Source organism: Saccostrea echinata, unplaced genomic scaffold (assembly GCF_033153115.1).
Source record: "Saccostrea echinata isolate AGI-Se365-2 ecotype Australia unplaced genomic scaffold, CSIRO_AGI_Sech_v1 ptg000052l, whole genome shotgun sequence".
Taxonomy (NCBI): Eukaryota; Metazoa; Mollusca; class Bivalvia; order Ostreida; family Ostreidae; genus Saccostrea; species Saccostrea echinata.
This window is the reverse complement of record NW_026889801.1, coordinates 759,870-783,249: the sequence shown is the minus strand read 5'-3', so window position 1 is coordinate 783,249 and position 23,380 is coordinate 759,870. Positions and strand designations below refer to the sequence as shown.

The 23,380-nt window shown below is 30.6% G+C and overlaps 2 protein-coding genes across 2 annotated transcripts in view; one reads left to right on the top strand and one right to left on the bottom strand.

The window, feature by feature from the left end:
• LOC133204132 (xylan 1,4-beta-xylosidase-like) overlaps positions 1-23,380 on the bottom strand; it is a 478,456-nt gene that overhangs the window by 392,754 nt on the left and 62,322 nt on the right. The gene's annotated exons all lie outside the window — the stretch shown is intronic.
• Positions 16,894-20,346, top strand: LOC133204248 (galaxin-like). The gene is made up of 6 exons (XM_061339989.1): positions 16,894-16,909; positions 17,863-17,967; positions 19,051-19,368; positions 19,521-19,688; positions 19,772-19,883; positions 20,133-20,346. Exons 1-6 carry the CDS (start codon positions 16,894-16,896, stop codon positions 20,344-20,346), a joined length of 933 nt encoding a protein of 310 aa, XP_061195973.1.

The following is a 23,380-nucleotide window of genomic DNA, read 5'->3' as shown; positions in this document are numbered from 1 at the left end:
TCATTATCCTACCTTTTGATATGGTTTCTATCCGCAGCTTTGTCCGATTTCAGAACTACATTTCGACATAACCAAGACGAGAATGGTAAATTAACAAAGTACATAGAATAATACTCACCTCTAAGAAGTCAATTTTAAAATTTCAACCAAATAGTATCAAAGAAAGCTCGAATAAATCAATTTGCAAATATCTACGGTAGAATCACATATTTGTTATATCGTACCATTTCATTTATTGATAAACTCCGCTTAAAAACATCAACTTTGAAAACTTTAGTTAATAATTCTAAAGGACATACGCCCTTGACATGAGATATGAAATACATCTCAGGGATATTTTGTCGTACTTAAGTAAGAAAATGTTAGAAATTATTATTAGAAGAATGTGACCTTAATTTGAGTGAAACAACCATGTTGTATGCTTTGAAAATGAAGTGAGTGTTGATGGTTTACTTAACACTTTAAATTGAAAGATTGAAACTTTACCAATGGAATAGTTCAAAGATATACATGTGTAATTATTGTAAATAAAGTGTTCCCAAAAATTTTTGACATTTTTTAGTGATATATTTTATAAAATATTTTTTAAAATAAAATATTTATAATCTAAATCAATTCCTTATCAAAGAACATTACTTGCTACTTTCTTACGTAATGTGACGTTTTCATGAATAACCTACCTTTTGCCTTGTATACTTCCTGTCGATTGCAAGTGTTCAAAATTAATGCTTTTGAAAACAGAAAACCTTTTGTAGATCTATACTATCAAAGAATCTCAAAAAGGGTGATACTTTGAAACACTAAGTATTTCACTGTCTTCTTTTGTTTCACGGGCAGCATATTGAAAATTGGGAAGAAATGCAACAGAAGGAGAGAGCTGGTGGTGTTAGGAAAGTAAGAGAACCCCATTTCTCTAACCTTACTGAACAAATAGCCAAACCTACTTTGATCTGTAAATGTTAGTTTACTTTGCGTACCAACTCTTTTCCGTAACCGAGTTCCCTTTTTTCCCCAAAATTTTGTACCACAAAATACGAAGTAGATAGTGAAATACTCAGTGTGTCGGAGATATCACCAGGTTTAACAATCGCTTACTAATACATATCTTATAAAGGCTTTCTATTTCCAAAAGTAGTATTTTTGAACAACAGCATAAAACGGGAAACATATAAAATAAACAGGAGTTTATCCATGAAAATTGCCCGTATCATAAGAAAGTAGGGGATATTATTATAAAATAAAGTACTAACATTAACATATTATATGTTATTTATCCAATATTTTGAATAAACGTATTGCAAAAAATTCTCAATAGTTTCTGGGAAGACTTTAGAATTTAATTAACATTATTAATTTTTACGAGGTAGAATAAAAGAATGTTAACAATCTCAAATTCTACAGAAGCCTATTGTAAATGCTTAAGGAATAAATATCTTTTTTGCTACACTGTTCTATTTGATAATTTATGAACTGCATTCCCACATTGTAGAGGAATCAAAGATCTGTTTTAGCCGAACCTCTAAAATTAGAAGAATAATCTCCAAATTAAAAGACGAAAAATCTCTTCCTTTAATTTGTTTTGAAAGAAATTGAAAGTGTGTTCAATGCTTTTAAATAAATGTATTTGCACCTCTCTTAAAACTCGCCATATAGTATACATGAAAGTATTTTGTCTATTCATGCAATTTGATATTTATATTAAATTTTTTTAACTTGCCAGGAATAATTAAAGTAGTTCCACCGTGTATATTCTGCATTAAGGCAACGAAAACTATAAATTTTCTCTGGAATTATTTAACCTTGGCTATGTTTTAATATTTCAATTCTCTTATTGAATCTGTGAAAAGCACAATTTACTGTTCAAATCGTTATCGTTCAGATCTGAACATTCAACATCTTATATATCAGCAAAGGATAATTATTGCAAAGCAAAGATATAAAAAGTGGAACTTTCTTAGAACACACATATTTGATATCTGTATATATAGTGCCTTAATCCAAATTCATGCTCTACATGGTGTTGCTGGTTCATAGAAGTTAAGCCTATCTTTTTACTGTGCATACTCTTCTGACAAAAATCGGGTTAAATGTTCTGTAACTTATTTTATTTTAGATTTTTAACACAGTTGTCTGTGTTCCAAATTGTAAAATATTATAATGCTCGAAAACAGGGGGGAAAAGAGCATGATTATGCATATGTTGGTTTAACGACTGTACTTGAAGCATTCTTTTCTGAATTCTAGGAAGAAATGTCCAGAGTTTATTACTGTTAATTAAGTAGTCATACAAGATTTTGATTTTCTCTCTTTTTTTTTAAATTATAGAATAATGCTGTTACGGGAAAAATCTGACATCTAACAACTTTGTATTTCTAGAAATATAAAGAAAAGGAAAAAAAATGCAATATATACATTAAACCAAAACTACTAAGATAGAATTATGTGGCATAGAAATTAGAATTTTTAGCATTTTGTGAAATATTTTAAATTCAGATCAATGCCAAAAACCTTGAGCATTCAATATTGCTCAGTGCTTGATTTTCCCTATGCTATTAATAGACTAAGTGTGTGACGCAGATTCACATTTTAAAAAAGTTATCTGTCTTTTCCGATGGCTTGAATCCTATTCATTTATAAGTAATAAGTCTATAGGTACATTCTTAATAATGTTATCATTTATTAGTAATATATAGGTACATTCTTAATAATTCCCAATAGATATGTTCATTGCAGGATTTTTAAATTGTTGATTATTTTGTAGATGAACCGAATACATGTATTTTGTTTAAATTGTTTCAAATCGTAGTAGAAATCTTCTGATAATGGATTTATATTTATCATATTTTTACCCCTAAGAATATTCCTTTAAATATAATTCGGCTACAAGATATTAAAAGGTTCAAAGATATTATTTTTATGAAAAAATATCCTGTCGAATTTCAAGATAAATCTGTATTTTAAATGGAATAATAATGTTGAAAAGTAAGATTTCTGAAAGATTATTGAATGTAACTGAAAGAAATTTCAATAATGGTTCATATCTTTACACTAATAATTAACATTGCATTTTTTATTTCAGTAATTTGAGGTAGTTCTTCATTATGCAGAGAAATTGTTACCTAAACCATGTGATAGCAAACTGTTTATTTCACAACGTAATCGCTTTTCGGGGTCAAATGTACAATAGTGCTCTCAGATGCTTTACCGTTGGAATAGCATATCATTGCATATAATCGGTAAAGAGAGGCATACATCGGCTGTAGATCGTAAGTTTTACGTCAGAATTTCTTAATTTTAATTTCGCTTTATTGATGTGCATTAAGAAAGATGGAATAAAAGATACAGATCTGTAAATGAACTGCGCTTGGGAATAGGAATGTACTCAACGTTTTTTATATTTTCAATCTCCTGCAGTGTGTCTTGGGGAAGTTACAATGTTTTCCATTATTCCAATAATATCCCAAATTATTAAGAAATTATTATTAAGCACAGGGTTTTTTGAAAAGAAAAATTAACACGATGAACTAATATACAAATTTAAGTTTGACCATGCTACTCAAATTTGTTGCACAGACTCTGGGATACACAGGAAATATGATAACCTACAGAGACTCGTAGATTGTTGTGGAGGTATTATGATGCAATTTTTCTTTTGTTGGTTATAATTCGAAACTTTGGGATATCTTTCTATGAAAAATATATTTGGAGATATTTATGTAATTGTTTTTATTACATCTTTTTGCAAAATGTATTCTGTCTGTTTTCCATGATTATGTAACTGACGGGTCTTATCCTCATGGTTTAATCAGCGCTTTTGGACAAATTAATTCAAATGATAAGCACTATAAGTTAGTATGAGGATTATAGATAAATGATTAATATAGCGGTGAAAACACTATGCTTACCTCAACTCTTTTCGAGACTTTGTTGGCCAATCTGCGAGAACAATTTTAGCGATACCCAAGACTTAGCTAAGCTCTAGATTTTTTAAACACATCAATTATTTGAATCAAACATGCCATTTTAAAGTAATATCTATAAAAAACAATAATTCCAAATAAATAAATTCTTCTAATGCAAAATACAGAGTATAGATATAAACAGTCTGGTGTCAGCTTAACCTAGAAATAATAAAACACTGAAATGAAATCGAAACAACGATATAAAGACTTTGAGTATTAATTGTGGTAGTGATGGTATGAAAATCATTTAATATACAATTTCTTATCTTATTTTGAAAAGAATTTGTTTGATAAGATAACTAATTTTAACTGTGTGTTAATACCCATACATGCATAATTCTCATGACTGAAATTCACTTGCAGAAAGAACATTCATACCGGACAAACAATTATGCCACGAAAAACATGTGTACGACAAGGAGAGTGGGCTTGGAATTAATGGTGAAAAAATGATCTATGGGGAGGAGGATAAACGTAAATATATATATTTCTATATCTTTATATAGCAAAATTTACTCTGCGTAAACGCTCATATCGATTCCAAAGCAAAGAAATTAAACGAATGATTTTTTTTGAGTGGTATTCATGAGCAGTTAGTAACCTATTAACTGGTAAAACCTTGATAGTCATGATGTGACTGAAGAATTTGTTCATCATTTACGGCTAGTTTCACAAATCAAAATCATTTCCAGGTATCATTTATCCTGTTATCAATGCAAAGGAATCTAAATGTTGCGGAACACAGATGTATTCGTCTTTGACAGAAATTTGCTGTGAAGGGTTGCTTAAAAGTGTAAACGAAGGGTAAGAGAATAATGAAATCACTTCATTTTTACACCATAACATAACATAACATAACATAACAGTAACATAAATATTCAAAGCAATTTGTTTCTCACAATTGTAGTTGCAAAGTTTCTTTGACGGAAAATATCACCAATGAAGAGGGATCCAGTACAAATAATCCACTTTTCAATCTTCATTTCCCTGGCATTTGCAAGATGTTAAAAGCATTGGGAAACTGTTACCTTTTTAAAATCTTCTGCAAATAATGTATGCATTTGACGGATTCTGAGTCTTCATGCTTGTTCACTCTCAAAAGTGGAACCATCAAGAGACGCTTGTGGATATGGACATTGGCTTTCTTAGCCTGTGTTAAAAAAGAGATATGTTGTGAGATCTTAAAATTGTGATTTTAAAACAGTACAGTTATACAAAGAGATTGATAACGGTGATAAATTAGCTACCAATACGCTAGCCCGTTGAATTTTCTCCGAGATACCAGTGTTTGTCCCAAAACATGATATATAAATGAAAACAACAGCATTTGCATGTAATATGAAATTGTGGAATTGTGGAAATTCATTCCAAAAGCTGATAGAGGGAAGATATAAATATATTAAATAATAAATATGTATTTTTTTGAGGGGGGGGGGGATAAAATCGTTTGGAATTATCAGGGATTAAGTTATCTTCAACCTCTCTTCTTCTGTCCTCCATAATCCTGTTTTCTTCATTACCTTTCTCATTTTTTCCTCCCCTGCCTCCAGGCTATCGTAAGAGTAATTTTATTAAGAGAATACGAGAGAACATTTCAGTTTGCTCCTGGTTTAACACTTCCTTGAATACAATATACGACTCTTACTTGGATATCCAATTCTTATTCAAAGCCTAACTCTTTGCTCACGAGTCTGCTCCATGTAATGTGGGACATAGAATTTACATGCAGAATTTCATAGATTATCTTATTTTAATTATTAATTGTAATATTTATAACTCCAGTGAATTAATGTAAGTGAGTGTTTTCGTTTGTTTATAATAAAGAATTCTCTTGCTTTAGAATAAGTTTAGCTTTTTAGAAGCAGGGAATTCCAAATCTATTTTTAGAAGTAGGCCAATTTACCAACATTGTTCCTTGTTCATGCTACCATTATGTACTATTTATAGGACTTGTAACAGACGGATGCTTTTGTGTATGATAATGTTTATTTATTGCAAATAAAACACTTTTTAATAACAGGAAATAGAATTGAAGTATGAGTTTGACACGTTTTACATCATTCAATTAATAATTAATCGATCAGTTGTATATATTAGTTTCCTCACCGTTCGTTTCATAGCATTGTATGCATCTAATTACATAATACATACAAATATAAAAAAAATCTCATCTTTCAGTATTATCCCTTAAAGGGAAATAACAACATTTCAGTTTTCTTTGAACAGATCACAAACTATTTCATAAGTATTGTATTTGTGCTATCAGGTGACATAAGGCATAAAACAAGAGCTGGAACCCAGAAGAGTTTTTGATCTTTTCTTTACCTGATTTGATACTGGATTACAACTATTTTAGTAATACGAGAGAGTCTGTTATATTTATCACTCTTCTAACATGCTTCCAACATATCATAGATTTTGCAAGTGTATTATATACGAGTATCTTAAACTCAGAAAATGTTTCAGTTTTACTCAATTTTTATTTCATTCATGTTTCATTCATGAAGTTATTTGATACCTCAATATTTTTAATATCAGTATTTGATGTATATATTCTTATGAAATCATTCACAAGTAAATCATTCATGTTACAAAAATCAAGCATTCTTTGAGTGATTTGTTTAGCCTAAATAGATAAAAAACAAAACAAAACAAAACAAAAACTTGTCCCTCTCATTGTTATGACGATGTTAACCTTGATTTAACCTCAATTGACCTGTTGAATATCACTACACATGACGTGGTGTCTATGTGCGAATGTACTTGTGAATACAATTATTTTTAAACGTGACCTCGATCTAACTTACGTCTGACTGGTTGGTTTACCATGTGCAGAATGAATCTTTTAAAAATAATTATATTGAAACTTCGGCCTCGAAAATATTTTGCGTTTTTGTTAATGAAATATATGGAGATAACCAACAGTATTCAAGCTCAAAAGTCCATTTAACAATACAAAATAGGAGCAGAGCAAATACGGACCTCCAAAGCATCAGCGGTTGGATCAGGTGCCATGGAGGAGTGAGCATCCCCTGCCGACCGGTCAGACCCGCCGCCGTATTTCCTTTTAAATAAAATCCTTTTGTTAAGAACTTTAATTGATACTTTGACAGTTTGGATAATATGCAAACACAAAGAAAGATAACCCTATTATATTTATTACGAATGAAGATCTATTGAAAAATAGACAAAACAAATATTTATCCACGATAGATGAAACCATAAACCATAATAAACTGTTATTTTGTTTTATGAGTGATGTAGATTTACCTTTTAAAAAAGAAAAAAAATCATTTTTTTTTACAGGAAACCGTGAGAAAAAAGTATATTGATAGAAATTGCATGTGTAAATGTATGCGAAAATACAGACTTTTTATAATGTTCAAATGTCTTCTTTTTTGCCATCACCTACATTTTTAAAATCACATTTTAGGATATTATTGAACTTTGAATGAAAAATGAAACTCATTAATATATATTTATTCTACCTGTATTTACCTTGATAACACTTTTAAAAAGTTTGTTTGCAGCATCTGTCCTTAATGTACGTACTATTCTTTTCACTTTAGTCTATAAATAATTACAGGACAACGTCATTTGTGTGTATCCATATTTACTTTATTGTATATGACAATGGCATGGAAATGCATTCAATATATTCAGACAAGGCAGAAGTCGTTTCTGTTTGCCCATTAAAAGCAGTTAAAACCAGTACTGCCATAAACGTTAATAAATAATAAATTAAGCTTTAAACTTTGTAACTGATAAAGCACAAAATAAAAAAAATCCGTAAAACAAATTGGATATTAGATTTGATAGGATGAGGTTATATAAACACTTGTCAGGTAAGGCATATCAAATTATTTAACAAAAAGAAAATAATCTTGAAACATTCTTGGCTGATCTGTTTAATGAATATGGGGACATAAATTGACAAGTATTACACACAGAATAATAATGTACAGGTGGTTTTACTATTACAAAAACCTCAATATCTTGTAAATTGTGATAAATCATATTGATACAATGTACTCTTAAACACCTTATCTAAAAGAATTATACTATATACCAACGATCATCTATAAAAATCAGCTTGGTTTTTAACTTAACAATGGAGATAGTCTTCGCATATTATGGGGACCTTTCACAGCAGAGAATACTAACATTGATCATTCCAGATAAATTAGCTTTACAAAATAATTTCAAAATGAGGCACTTAGTTCTTAATATGTTACCATGCTTCCTTATTATCCATTCTTTTATTCATATAATTTATTTACTCCTACAATACAATAAGAACAGCAAAATGTGCCAATTCTTTGAATAATTACAATGAAAAAGGTGAAAAGAAAAAATAATGATCATATTCTAATTAGATCCCGTACAATACGAATCGTGAAGAGGACAAAATATATACCCCTGGAAACACAAGAGGTAGGATCAAGTGCTTGAGGAAAGAAAGCATCACCTGTCGACTATTCACATTCATTTTGAAATGCTTGTATTGATCAAGTAAACTTGAGTAGTCCGTAATCAAAATTAGTTTAAACATTTTTTTTTTTTTTTTTTTTACAATTTATATGATTCATGTCAGTCAAAAAACGACCCAGCAATGGGTTGTATTTGCAATCAGGATGATTATAACGATCTTAGGATTTAGAAAAATGCTCATTTCAAATGAAATTTTGGTATCATCTATTTGTCAGCGGTTTCAAAATTTCAAATTTGCGTACTTAACACAAAGTGAAGTTTAAAGTGAAAAATATTACTGCTATGGGAAATTAGCGATGAAAAATCATTATTTATTCCATTCGGCTATACATGATATTAAAATAATAAATTCTGCATCTTGAGAATACTAGTATAAAAACAGGTTGACTTAAAAAGGGATCAGTTAGATTGCCGAAAGACCTGGTCCTCCAAAACAAAATAGATATTGCCAATGCATCCGTTTAATATCAAGTTCAGGGGTTGTCTGCTTAGAACCAGAAGGATTTTTAACACATTTTGATTTTAAATTTATTTTTATCAGTTGGTTTTGTAATATTCATAAAACTCCTGTTCTCAACATGTGGCCAAGTTTGTAAATATATAATGAATGTGTTAATTCACAACTTTTTTACACATACACGAGCTATTTTTATTTCATTGTTAAAGAGATATGGATCAATACTGATATTTCATGTCGATAACTAAAGTTTTCATCTCCATTACCTTATCACTTGTAATCAGCCGTTTTACCATGAACAATTTTAAATATATGGCGCGCTAGAGCTGTAAGTCAAGTCATTGTTTATTTTCGTCTGACGTTTTAATGTATAATGTCGGATTGTGATATTTATTTGAGTGTCTAAGGTTCTTGGATGTTAAATGTTTACAGTCATGTTAAAATTAAATTTGTACTTATCGTTTTATTTGGAGGCACCAAAAGTTTCTCCGTTGGTTTCTAACCTACGCAGTACAGTTAAGGTGCCAAATGGAAATATCAGCAAATTTATTTTAGATAGAAAATACATTCTTTACAAGGATGGACGTTTCTTTTTAGGATTTTACTATTATCGGACAAATGCAATGTGGTTGAAAACTACATGTTGAGGACGATTAGATTTCTTATTTAGACTTGTCACGTGATTTTAGCAAATATACCTGAAGTATTGAGGTCATCTATAAATTCTAATATTGCAAGGGCATAACCAAGTTAAAAATCTAAGTTTAACATATGATTATTTTCAACACTCTTTGTAGTTTGTGAAAAGTGCTGCGAACCTATGTAGATCCTACTATCTATTTGCTAAAATTACATTTGTTAGACCGTTTGTTGAATATTTTGCTGGCCAAGTACATTAAATATAGATATAATTAATTCATTTGCAAGATTTCAACAGGTTCGCAGCACTTTTCAAATATCTTTATACTTCTTAAGTTTATGTGTAAAAGCTTGTCATAATTCATTGAGGGTATGCCCTTGCAATACATCGATTTATTACGACCCTTTTATTACCCTTCAATGCATCTGCATACAAATATACGACAGTATCGCTTGTCTAGGGAATGTTCAGGAAGTATATGAATAAAATCATAAAATAGACATCGCATCCAAGTTATTGACCTCTTATATATCTACAATTTATATTTTATTTAATTACAAAATACATTTTTTCACTGTATAAATATAACTTGATCCGCCTCTCACTGCATACAGACTGCGTCAAATTTTACGATATGACGTCACATTGACAAGTGCATTGCGATCAGTGAATTGTTTATATATTGCTGTGTGGGATTTAACCAATGACAATAATACATGCACTAGTTAGTATTGATGTAGTTTAGAGATATTCAACAGTTTAAAATAGCAAATCATTTCATTTTGTGGTAATTTGAAGAACTTATATTTTTGTGTGATGTCATAGTAAGCATTTCCCGTATAAATTAGGCCCCGCCTCCTTATTGCAGCCTTAACTGTGCTGCGTAGCGCATGTTTTTCATCGTGGATAAAAAGCGAAACTTTTAAGTCTATTTCTTTGAGCTGCCAGTCCGGTTATTCTGGACTTTTAAAAGGCAAAGTACTATCCGGTCAAGAGTTAAAATAAATAAATCATTCTGACAACCCTGGAATTGTACCTAAACATTCTCTGGAAAGCACCACAAATTTGGTGGCAAAAGTGGGATCTGTTAATTGTCTATGCTGTCTCAAAGTCTGATTTTTAACAAATTGTACACTCTCTCAACCCAATTATGACATGCTAGTTTGCTGCCCTCACAGATGTAAATATTTAGATAAAAAGCAATCGATATCTTAACCTAGGCCCACTGTAACATATTTGTAAGGAAAACGGATGCTTCCTGCATGAAGATTCCCAAAACTTCAGTGAAGTATCTAAATATTTCTATTAATATAACTTTGTTTGTTATGCATCATTAAGAATATCTAATTTGATGATAGACTTTTGAGCTTGATTCCTACTGTTCGAAATAGCTATCTTCATATTTCAAGAAGGATTTAAATACACATGCAAACACATAAATAACAAGATGCACTGTCAATGACAATCATTTAGATATATATTCCAGCATTTTGCAAGCTCTTTGGTTGATACAATAACTTAGTCAGCAAATACAATTTATCATTAAGCTGTCTGACGTTTTTCATACTAATTGCTATGCCATTGTTTACTCCGAATTGTCTACGGATTTTTCCCTTTGTCCGATCATGACAAGGAGCACACGGCGGGTGTGACCAATCGACAGGGGATGCTTACTTCTCCATGGCACCTGATCCCATCTATGATTTTTTTTTAGAAGTCCGTGTTTGCCCTGCTCCCGGTTTGTCTTGTTTCAATGAAATTTTAAACTTGATTACTGTTTGTTATTTCATATATTATCCGGTTCAATATTTATTGTGGTCTTTAGTTCTTAGGTTAATTTCATGTTTTATCTTAAATTCAATTTTTTCCTTGCTGCTAATGTTTATATATTTTCAAATCTTTTAAGTTTGCAAAAGTAAAACTTGTTTGAAGTATAGTGATACAGAACTTTAAGGAAAAAAGATGAGATATGCATATACAGAATCAATATGTGAAGTTTTGATTAACATTGACCTTTTATTACACTTAATTTGATTTCATTCTTTGTGTTGTATGGGCTATTATTTACACACTGAATTGTCGACGGATTTTTCAGTTATTTCCCGATCATGACAAGGAGCACACGGCGGGTGTGACCTGTCGGCAGGGGATGCTCACTCCCCCATGGCACCTGATCCCACCTCTGATGTCTTAGAAGTCCGTGTTTGCTCTGCTCCTATTTTGTAATGTTCAATGGACTTTTGAGCTCGAATACTGTTCGTTATCTCCACATATTACATATTACATATGTTTGTTTTTCCAATACTCTGGTTCCGCTCATAGGTCTTGAATTCTTGCGTACTTCAGTAATTTATCATATACCAGATATAGAATGTTCATTATAAGTATATTTATTCCCTTAAAAATATTTTTAATCAAGAAAACTTTTGCTGTTGTGTCCATTTTTTAGAAGCACAGTTAACAATGTGATATTCTGATTTAAAAAGTAAAGCTCATTTTGTTTTCTAATATGAGTTTAATACATATGACTCTGAAGATTATTTTCAAATGCATTTCTGCATAAACAGCACTTCATGCTTTCCACTATTTTCCATTTGATGCAATTGTTGACGGTGAAAATCAATGTTAGAAATTTAAAAAAAAAGTGAAATTTAGAGCAGAAGGTCATTATTTCAAATACTTATATCAGAATATTGTGATCAATCTTTCATTATAAATAGAATCCAATTATTGCATCATTTACGTAGGATAATATGAAAGTACATCACCAGTTTCGATCCTGTCATATATTATGTAAATTTCCTACTGAAAACGTAAATATTGAAAATTCCAAGAATGCTCCAGCTTTACTGATCTTTTTTTTTTTTTTATTAAAAACAAGATAAACTTTTTCTTCCACACATCAAAATTGGCCAGGTACTTCAGTTTTTGTGATAAGAACGTCATCGTGAAAGAATCTTGGAAGAATATCTTATACATGTAACCTTGTTTAGCTGATCACCAGCTAATACATTTTTAAAATGACATCGTCTTTGCATGTCATGTATTTCAAAACAACAAAATCATCATCAACAACAACAGCAACATTTATTTGCTGATTTAACGCATTTTGAACATACTCAGAAAATACTAGTATAATTGCATGCGTTAAAGCTGACACAAGGAAGTCCTTAAAAGTCATTTTCCTTTTTTCATAATGAATTGAATTACGTAAGCCTTTTACATAAATATAATTTTACAAGTTGAGCTCGAGGAAAAGGACAAGGCATTCTATTTACCGACAGTGAAATACACAATTCATGACAAGATAATGATTGACTTTATAGAGCATTTGGTCATTAATTTTCAAAACAATACTTTAAAAACAAAACCCCAAATAAGGAAACCAACAAACGAAAAAAGTGGAAATAAGTAGAAATAAAAACTAGATTATACAATGTACTGACAAGGAAAATAAAAACGTTTTCTTTAATATTGTATTCAAAGAGAACTGCAAAAAATAAACATAAATTTACCAGTATACCAAAAAGTCAATTACTAGTAAAATGATTAGTAATGCATTATTGTTATCAAAACTCATAGAATTTAATTCAAAGAATGTACCAGTATATCTCAGAATGATATAAATCATCATCAATTAAGCGGATATACAGTACATTCTCTGAGCACAAAAATAAAGAGAACTAGAGGAAAGATTGCTGATATCTATGCTGAAATACGTGAAATTAATTTATGACAACTTCCGGTGTGATTGTAAGTGACGTTAATCGACGAAAAAACGAGGTTGGATATCTTTGGTGATAATAACTATTGCCGATATTTGCCAATATGAGCCATTTTCTGAGGACGAATTTGTAAAAAAAAAAAAATCTCGATGCAATATGTGGTCGGACCACTTCATTAACGTTTATCTTCAATTCCATGCAAAAATAAGCAATTTTGACTGATTCCGTTTTGACTGAAGTGACGTCAATTGACGATTGTTTTGATGTTCCCAGCTGCTACATTTTATTTTGAACAAGTTTGCTTCAATGATATATCAGTAATTCTCAATAGCTTTTGAGAAATTGAGGAGAAAAACTTTTGGCCCCTCTAGATCGCAAATTTTTTTCCAGCTTTTTTTGTGGCACATATTATATAAACTTTGAATTTTGACAACTTTTATTCTACATGTCTCAACAAATATGTATTAGTAATGAAGTACATGTATTGTATAAACGTGTTAAAATGAAATTCTTGATACGCCATCTCTCGGGTCCTGGAAAGCGTCAACGTTTGGCATTTCCGGTCTAAATGAACTGCGTAGTGCACATTAAACCATATTGCTCTATCATCGATGAAAATTTCATGATCCTTTATTAGGCCTAAGTGATTAATTAAAAAACCCGCGAACACAAACTATTCCTCTAAAAATCACCAAATCGCGAAAATCCTCAAACTGGATGGGACGTCAACAAAAAGAAGTTAGAATGTTTATATTTTTTGATGTTCTATTCGACCCCAGAGTTTCATGAAAATCGAACAAACCACTTCCGAAAATTTGCGTGCACAAAAAATTAAAATCGGCATGAAAAAACAATAAAAATAGTGGAAAAGAAACAGGATTAACAAGAAAGTCCTCCGCTGAAGACGGCAAACCTTAATTTGACACGCACATGTATGTAAAACGTTTTATCTGCTGTGTTATGGACTATATTTTGGATGCATTTAAACAAAATTGATCTCTATATCATATACATGAAGCTTTTATTAATTGTGTGATAAATATTTTCTGGATGACTTAACACAATAATAATTGTTTTATTTATAGTTTACAGTTTATACACTTAGCTCATCCGAGCATTATAATTATAGTGGTGTTTACAGTTTCTTACACCGAATGATCCAGTGCCCTGAAAATGTTCCAATTTTGTGTGTATGTTTAAGAATTCTTATATCAAGTATATTTATGTACTATGAATGTGTTAATGTAGTGTTTACGTTCACATAGCTATTAACAAACATTTAGTCTGCATTAGTCAGGATCACCTTTTTGAGTGCATGGGCAGCAAGTGTATTCGAAAATAATGCCACTTAACTATCAGAAGGACAGTGCTGCATCCACAACAATAAAGATTATCATTGATGGGCATGAGTTTGGGGAAAACTGGAAATTATTACATATTTTTCATCATGTTCATAACAGCTTTGTAAATGAATCTAAATTTGATGAATAGATTCATTTTAAACTTAAATTTAACAAACATGAATAAAAAATAAATACAGAAATTAATAATTCAAAGAAAAAATGTACTATTAAATAAATAAAAAATAAGAAATAAATCAAAAAAGGAAAAAAAACTTGGAATAAAAGAGAGAAAACAAAACAAATAATTAGAAAAGGTACCAAGTTATGTCATTATATATGTTGATAGATCTATATCCATGAAATCTTTCATAAACATGCTCGTTAAATTCTTGATGTTTTGATAGATATGTCGATATAAATGAGAATATGAGAAAGTAACAATGTAAACATAGATTAAACATATCCTGATCTTAAATCACAAGGATTATGTAACAAGGACTTTAAAAAACGTTTTAGACCACTGAATTCGCCATTTATTTGAGCAGATTAAATATACAAAAATTGCATGCATGAATACTTTGTACTTACCATTTTTAGAGTGACAAATGTACAGAAGCAGAATGAATTCTGAGAGATCGTATTATAATTTTGGATCAATACATGTATACACATGTACTTTAGGGTTGCAATCAAAAGATGCCTCCTACAGATTTTTGGAGAACAATTTAAACCCTTTCTGTCTTTCTAATGGTCTAATCTTTACGTATTTCAAAACAGAATATCTTTGCATATGTTCTTGTGATTGTGAAGGGTGATTGTTTGGTATTAAATCTACGGAGTAAGTTTGTGTTTCGACTCCCAGAAACAACTTCAGGAAGAATTATGGCACTTTCTTTAGGGTGACTTTTGCGTCTCTACGATGCAGAGAAAAACTTTAAGGAATATTGTGAATCATATTGTACTCTTTGACATTTTCCTCGTGTACTTGTAGATTTATTTTTGTAGTGGACCTCTTATAGAATATCAAACTAGGACGAATCAGATAAAGAAAAATGCACTTGTTGCAATAGATTAAATCAATTGCTTGAATTTTATCCAGGTTTGAAAACCTTGAAGAAAATCGTCTATCAATTGTTAAATATACACTCCAGAAGGTCACAACTATCAGAGGAACTGACATATTTTTTTTTAGTTCGGAATGTTATTAAAGTGCTTGCTAGATACACAAATGATCGTAAAGGGTACAGCCCCGTCAGAAGAAGATCTTTTTCAGCAGAAAAGAGAATAAGTTATTATCTGAATAGAAATAATTTCATTTAGCATAATTGATCCATGCAGTTAAGTTGCAATCGCTTGACAACTAACACCTGCTATATTGTACACAATAAGGTTGAAGAAATACACATTAGGAGAAAGATAATATGACTTTTTTAAAAATAAACAATAGAACACCTGTATGACCTTTGATACTGCTTCAAATACCATCTCAGCGCGTCATAGAATTGTCATTACATAATGACTTTACAGTAAAGATCAATTGGTATATTTTTTGAAGTATGAAATGACACTCATGTTTTTATCAAAACAAAACATATACACAATATACATTTGAATCTCAGGAGGGATGAGGTTTTCCCGATGAAAAAGTTATAGATAAATCCAGATTATTGTTTTAGCGGATTTATCTCAATAATCCGCCATGTATAAATCATCTACGTCATCATAAGACATTATAAATACCCAATCAAGCAAGATTGCACATTATTACTAGAAAATCCATTGAGAAAAATGGAATTCAAATTCTTTCTTGTACTGTTGTCCTTTGTATTTATTTCTAAAGAATCTTCTGGGTACGGTAAGTAAATAAGTCAATGTGTAGCTTTTCAGAAATGTTTAAATGAATTTTGGGTTATTTGTATATATACCCTTGCACTAAAAACAGCGGATATTTAGCTAAATCACTGCTTTCCTGTGTCTGTCTGTTGACATTTAATCATCGTGTATAGTCTTTTCATTGTTGAACATAAAATGTATCCAAAACAATATACGTACGCATTAGTTTTAGAATAATGCCGCACTAAAAAAAAATAAAATAAATGTACAAACCAGCACAGGACTGCTTTAATAATTTATATAAATTTTGAATTATAGTGATCAACTATACACGTTGTGTATATACGAAGAATGAAAAAGTTTTAGAACAGAACTTCAATAATTCTATGCAGATTTGCTGTCCAAAGTCAGGAGTGCACGATAGATATCACTTGGGCGTAAAGATGGAATGCTGTGGAGGCAAGAATTATAATATTTCTTCTTGTTCATGAAATAATTCATACATATATATTTACTTTTGTCTTAAAGGTATCTTTTAGTGCAAAATTATCTTAGCCTTTCTAGGTAAATTTAATAAAATGCTTTCTTTGGTTGTTAGTATAGGAATTAATGTTGCAGCTGTTGCAGAAAAAAAAGAAGAAATTATAATCCGCGGGAGTGGGTTGTGTGATTTTTTTTCTGCAATAGCTGCAACGTTAATTTCCATAATAAGAAAGAAAAAAAAATGATTTTTATTATTTATATATATGTCTGTATAAATAATCATATAAAGTAGGAATAAGTACGCTAAATATTGTATTACTAATAATCACGGCATTGCATGTCTCACTGATGGAAAAACTATTGCTTAAGAAATCTTTCCAGGTGGCTTGCTTAACGTTAGAGTATTGATAAACGAGCGTGGTTTTCAAACGAAATAAAGGAGAACATACAAGATACAATATATTTTAGTTTAACGAGCATATTTCTTAAACTAGTTATTACTCATGAATTCCAAATAATGACTAGTCAATTTTATTTCAAAGGAAAAAAATACGTCGGATGAACATTGACTCACAGCACTACGGGGTTGATAAATATTTTGCAAAACTGAAAAAAAAAATAACTTAATGAAATGAGACTATTTGTTTTGACCAATTTTAGTTGCATGATTAAAACCTATTTTGCAAAAGGAAAGGGATTGTACTTACCTGTTTCCCTGACCCACAGATTTTTCAACTTCTATTGTATAACACATAGTAAATCTCTCTTTCTCTCTATTACATTTACATAATAATAGGAGCTTTTGAAGAAACTCTCTTCGAATAAATTTGCCGATTTTCAAATATGTTTTAGTGATGCAGAAATGAAAACTTGTATTTCCTTTTCATACATGGGCGCAACTATGCTGTTTCATTTTATTTATATTGTAGAGCATACATTTAATCCAGATATCGAGTTTTGCTGTGATGAAGAAGTCGGTGAAAAATCAAAGAAACATGGAATATGTGTTGGAAGTAACAAAAACGACCGAAATTGTAAGCAAATTAAACTTAAGAAAAGTTCATTTACTTTTAACAAGAATTAATTTTCAAATATTTTTTTTTTTAATTTTGATCTGCCTATTTGAAACTAGATCTATCTCAACATACAAAATTTACTAGTCGCCTGTGACTAGGATTCTGCTTAGATAAAGAAACAACTTACGAAAATAAACTAGTTTGCATTACTAAAATAAAAATCATGTTAGAACTTATTAGCATAACTGGCTGTTATACTTGCATAAAACTCACAATTTGCTAAGCATTATACATGTAATTATTTAACATGCAATTACCCTGAAACAATAAATTACATTTCTTAAATATTGGTTAAATGTACATTTTGTTTTTTTTTAATCGAGACCCTGGCATCCACTTCACTTAACTCATTTTCAAATCTTCTACTCTTTGCAAATTAATATAACTTCCCGTACTTTACAGATGGTCGGTTGCAATGGTTTTGTTTGTAGAGTTTTGCCAAGTAATTTATAAGTTTAAATGTTGGAGAGTACGAATTCCACATTAAAATGTTACAATGCTAAATCATGGGATATTTCAAACTTGATCCCGACCATTAATCATAGCTGCATTTCTGTTGGGTTTGTTTGAAATTATAATATGTTTCAAAGACCATAAACTGAGAACAGACGAAAGTTAAAAAAAATTATCTTGATTTTTATTGGACAAACATGTATTAAAAGCTGCACGTTTATAGTGTAAATGTATTCAAATACATATACAGGATGAAAATTTTGTTTTATTTTCAAAATTATTCAAAGAATAACACACTTTGAATTTTTATTGAAGTCTGTTTACAGTTTATGGTCTTGAGACCAAACAGTATCAATAATAGTTTCTCAATTGAACAATTAAGAAACTCAAGTGTGTTTAAAGAAAAAGTCCACCGAAACTACAATTATAAATAATTGCTTACTTTTTTTGACACTGTTCATATAAATAATTTTAAACTGCACATTTTCAACTTTAAATACAGGTACTTTCTTGCTGTAGGAACTGATAGCACAACTGGTATCAAATAAAAAAATCTATATTCTGATGATATATCTTGCTTGATTTCAGCGAAGGCACTATGGTGTGGAAAGAACGGAACCTCACAACGTCTTGAGTGTTGCGATGGGAAATCTCCGTACAACGCATCGTTATTCAAATGCTTAAACAACACAGTTGTTCCGATTGCATACGATATTTGCAAAGGCGAGTTTTATGATAAAAGAAAGCAAATTTGTTGCGACCGGTCAACGCTCTATGGTGTTCCTTCATATCAGTCCAATTCTGAATGTTGTGGCTCCTCTTTGATTGATAAACGAATTAAGCAATGCTGTATCTGGTCTGGTTCTGCCTATGTTCAACCAAAAACAGGGGACTGCTGTGGAGAACGTTAGTAAACTTTAAAAAGATGTCAAACTTTCAAATTTATTTTGATAAGAATATCAAAAGATTTTGACCAAATACATATTTGTATGTTAAGAGTCCTTATAGGTGTCGTTCATTATGTAAAGAATTTCATATTATCCATGTCATTGTTTCAGAAATTTATAATCAGAAATCAGAAATTTGCTGCAAGGGAAAACGAATTGCTGCCAATGAAAATACGCGATGTTGCGGTGATAGATTTTACAATTCTTCTTTTCAACTTTGCTGTCATTCTGAAAAATCTGCCACTCCATTCAACAGAAAGAGCGAGAAATGTTGTCAAGGTTTGTATTTTTTCTTCAAGTTTTCTTATTTTGGATAGGTTCGCTGTCATATGTCATCATGTTTTAATACACGTGTTTTCTAGGTCTTGTGTTTTCCGTGAAGGATCTGCCAAAACCGAAATGTTGTGGAAATCGAGTTTATTCGTCACGAAGTCAAGCTTGCCGCGGTGGTGTAATTAACAGAAAGAAGGAAAGGTTATAATACATGCATTTATCAAATGTGAAATTAAACAAAGTATTTTGAATATTCCAGTTGGTGTAATGCAAGAGTGCTAGAATTCATTCAGTAGAACACTCTTCATCTAAACAAGATGTATACAATATATACCGAGTTTTGATCATGACTTGCAAAAAATTCTTTTTTGAATTTTATTTCATGATAATAAAACATCCATGTAATAGTAAAAATGTGTAAGTATTTTTAAAATAATACATTCTTTGTAGTTGCTATAGGGGCAGTCAGTCTGAAAATTCCTTAACGAAGGAGACATTCTACCGTTTTGTCCAACAACTCTTCCCTGCTGGCATTAGTACGAAACTCAAGAAATGGAAAGGAAAGAAAGGTTTCCCACTGATTTATGTCAATCTTCCTGAAGCCAAAATTTACCTGGGAAAAGTCCCAAAAATCTCCTCTCAGTACGATGACCGTTCTGCTTAGATTAATGACTTCTGAAGAGAGAGAGAGAGAGAGAGAGAGAGAGAGAGAGAGAGAGAGAGAGAGAGAGAGAGATGCAAGCTTTGTAAAATGAACGTAGATGTAAAATGTATATCCTGATATTAATTTACAATTGTATTGACTTTTTCGCGAAATAAAATCAATTTATATTGCCTTGATATTTTTTGTAATTATGTTCTACTTCATTTTCTTGTAACCTGGTTATCTGTTTGTTTTCAAAAAAAAAATAAATAAATAAATAAAAAAAAATAAAAAAATAAAAAAATAAAAATAATAATAATAATAATAATAATAACCAAATTTACAAAAATGTTCGAACTCAAGATAGAAATACGTTTTGCTTAATACATATCATGGAAAATTACTATAGAAATCCACGAACCAATATCTTTTTCCTAAAACAACTTAGTACATTAAACCCAACGAAAAAAAGTGATTTGCATCATTTAATGTCAATCACATTTTTTTCTTCTTGCTTCACTCATTATTTCAACAATCTGATGTTTGGATCGTATACGTACAACTGCATTTTTAGGTTATACTGACTCTAATTTCGCAACATAGAAGCCACCTGCATACTCTCTTCCTATGTCCAAAAGAAAAAAAAAATCAAGGATGCATAAGGTTTGTGTATTTATATAATTTTCTTTGAAAAATGAGGTAAGTGGAACAGCTTCTTTCGATCAGTCTTTGGTACGTCTATCAAATGTTACAGGTTTATCATGCATGTAAGGTTAGTAAGGAAAGATTTCAAGTTGAACAAAATAACCTGAGATCTAGACTTCCTTGTCTTGTGAAAATATGAATGAGAAGGAGGATTCTTTTCGAGTGCTTTCACAACCTAAAACTGCGTTTAGAATATATGACTGGTTTGTTATGATTGAATGGATACAATTTGTACAAAAAAAAAACAAACACAAATAAAAAAAGAAATAAAGTAAAACAATCTAAATAAAAAAAAGATATATAAAACACACACAAAATAATAAATAAAAACTTCTTGGTTGAAAAAATGGGTTCGATAATCAAATAATTAAATTAGATCCCTATATTCGTATTTCATATATCTTTTTTATAAACTAATTCACAAATAATTAAACAGGTTTAAAATGTATGTGCTAAAAACTTCTTTTAATTTCAAAACTTACAAGTTCGTTTGATAATCCCTCTCAGAGAAGATTTATTTACAGTTTAAATACAGAAAACTGCGATGGTGGTTGCGTTTATAATAAAAACGAAAAGAAAAAAAATCTTGAAATGCAAGGCATCTTCAGGTGTATATTAAATAAAGAATATGAGAAAAAAATTATCCCCAAGTTAGATAGGAATATGACTTTGTTTTTTTCTTTTTTTAGCAGAATAGCGCAGATACTGTCCATATATTTTGTACTTATGTTACCTCTCCATTTTGGCCTTGAACTCTAATATTTATTGCACAATCAGTGAGGAATTCGGGATATGCTTCCATAAAATGCCACCCACATAGATATACTTGGCGCGTGCATTTATCGTATTTTTAACATATTAAACACTTGTGCAGACTTGAAGTAAGTGAATTTAATTGTGTAAATCACACGATTTTTATCTCCTTTAATTTACGTATATAGACAAAAGTACAGATTTCATGACCTGAAATGTAATTTGAATAACTCGTTGCATCATCACATAAACTTACTTTCAAACAAACAACAAGAAACAAAAGAAAAAAATATATATTAAATTCCAATAGATTAAATTAAGATAAAACAAATATATTAAAAAAAATCAATTACATGCAATAACCTCCACAATGTACATTATATAATTACCATCTTCGAACTTGTTTCTTATTACTATAAATTCAATACTTTTCAAAGACAGCTTTAAATAGTAAAGCAATCGAGAACACGAAGATAGCAAATTTGAAGTTCTCCTTTATGGCCAACTATCATTAAAAACTTTTCTTTAGAGTTTTTGAAGCCTTTTCAAAACTTATTATATTTGAAGATTAAAAAGATTTTGTGTAATATTCAATTTCTTTGTCCTGGCATAGTTATATAAAGATCTGATCAAAGAGATATAAAAAGAAAGGAGATGGGCGAACAAGCCGAGAAAAATGCCTATGGTTCGACAAATTAAAAAGGTGAAAAAGTAAATCTTTATCGTAACAATTTATTTTGATAATTTAGTTACTATTTCTATATATAATATATATCCCTTGTTGATCGGTCACATCCGCCGTGAGCTCTTTGTATCGATCAGGTCACATCGGCCGTGAGACCTTTGTATCGATCAGGTCACATCCGCCGTGAGACCTTTGTATCGATCAGGTCACATCCGCCGTGAGACCTTTGTATCGATCAGGTCACATCGGCCGTGAGACCTTTGTATCGATCAGGTCACATCCGCCGTGAGACCTTTGTATCGATCAGGTCACATCCGCCGTGAGACTTTTGTATCGATCAGGTCACATCCGCCGTGATACCTTTGTATCGATCAGGTAGACAGAATATTCCGTAGTCAAATTAAATACATGTCTAAAAACAAAGGCGGATTTGGTATGACATATTTCAGTCAAAATACGACCCAATGATAAGTTTTATTTGCTCACAAGGTCATTTTTTTCCTTTCTGAGCAAATTTATGTTTAAGGAACTGACGGGGGGTTGAATCAGAATTATTATCTTCCGACACACAAGGTGGCTTAAGTGGCCTGTGCTGGCAACATCCATAATCATAAACACACAGATGTTATTCTGCAGTTGAAGAATCCAAGTATGGAGTTGCTTTAGCTTCTTCAAATAGCCCATTAAAAATTTCAATTTCAAGAAAACCAAGGAAACAATCTTTGTTAAAAAGGCTTATAATCTGAAGTCCTAGTGACTTTTTACATCGGAATTTTGTTGTTTTTTTTTTTTTACCATAGAATAATTTTGCCGAGAGAATTTTTCCACAGAAAAGTTTCGTTTGTCGCAGTTTTATACCTTCCAATAATTAAAACTTTGCTTCAAATTCTTTGTTCACAAATTGAGTATGAT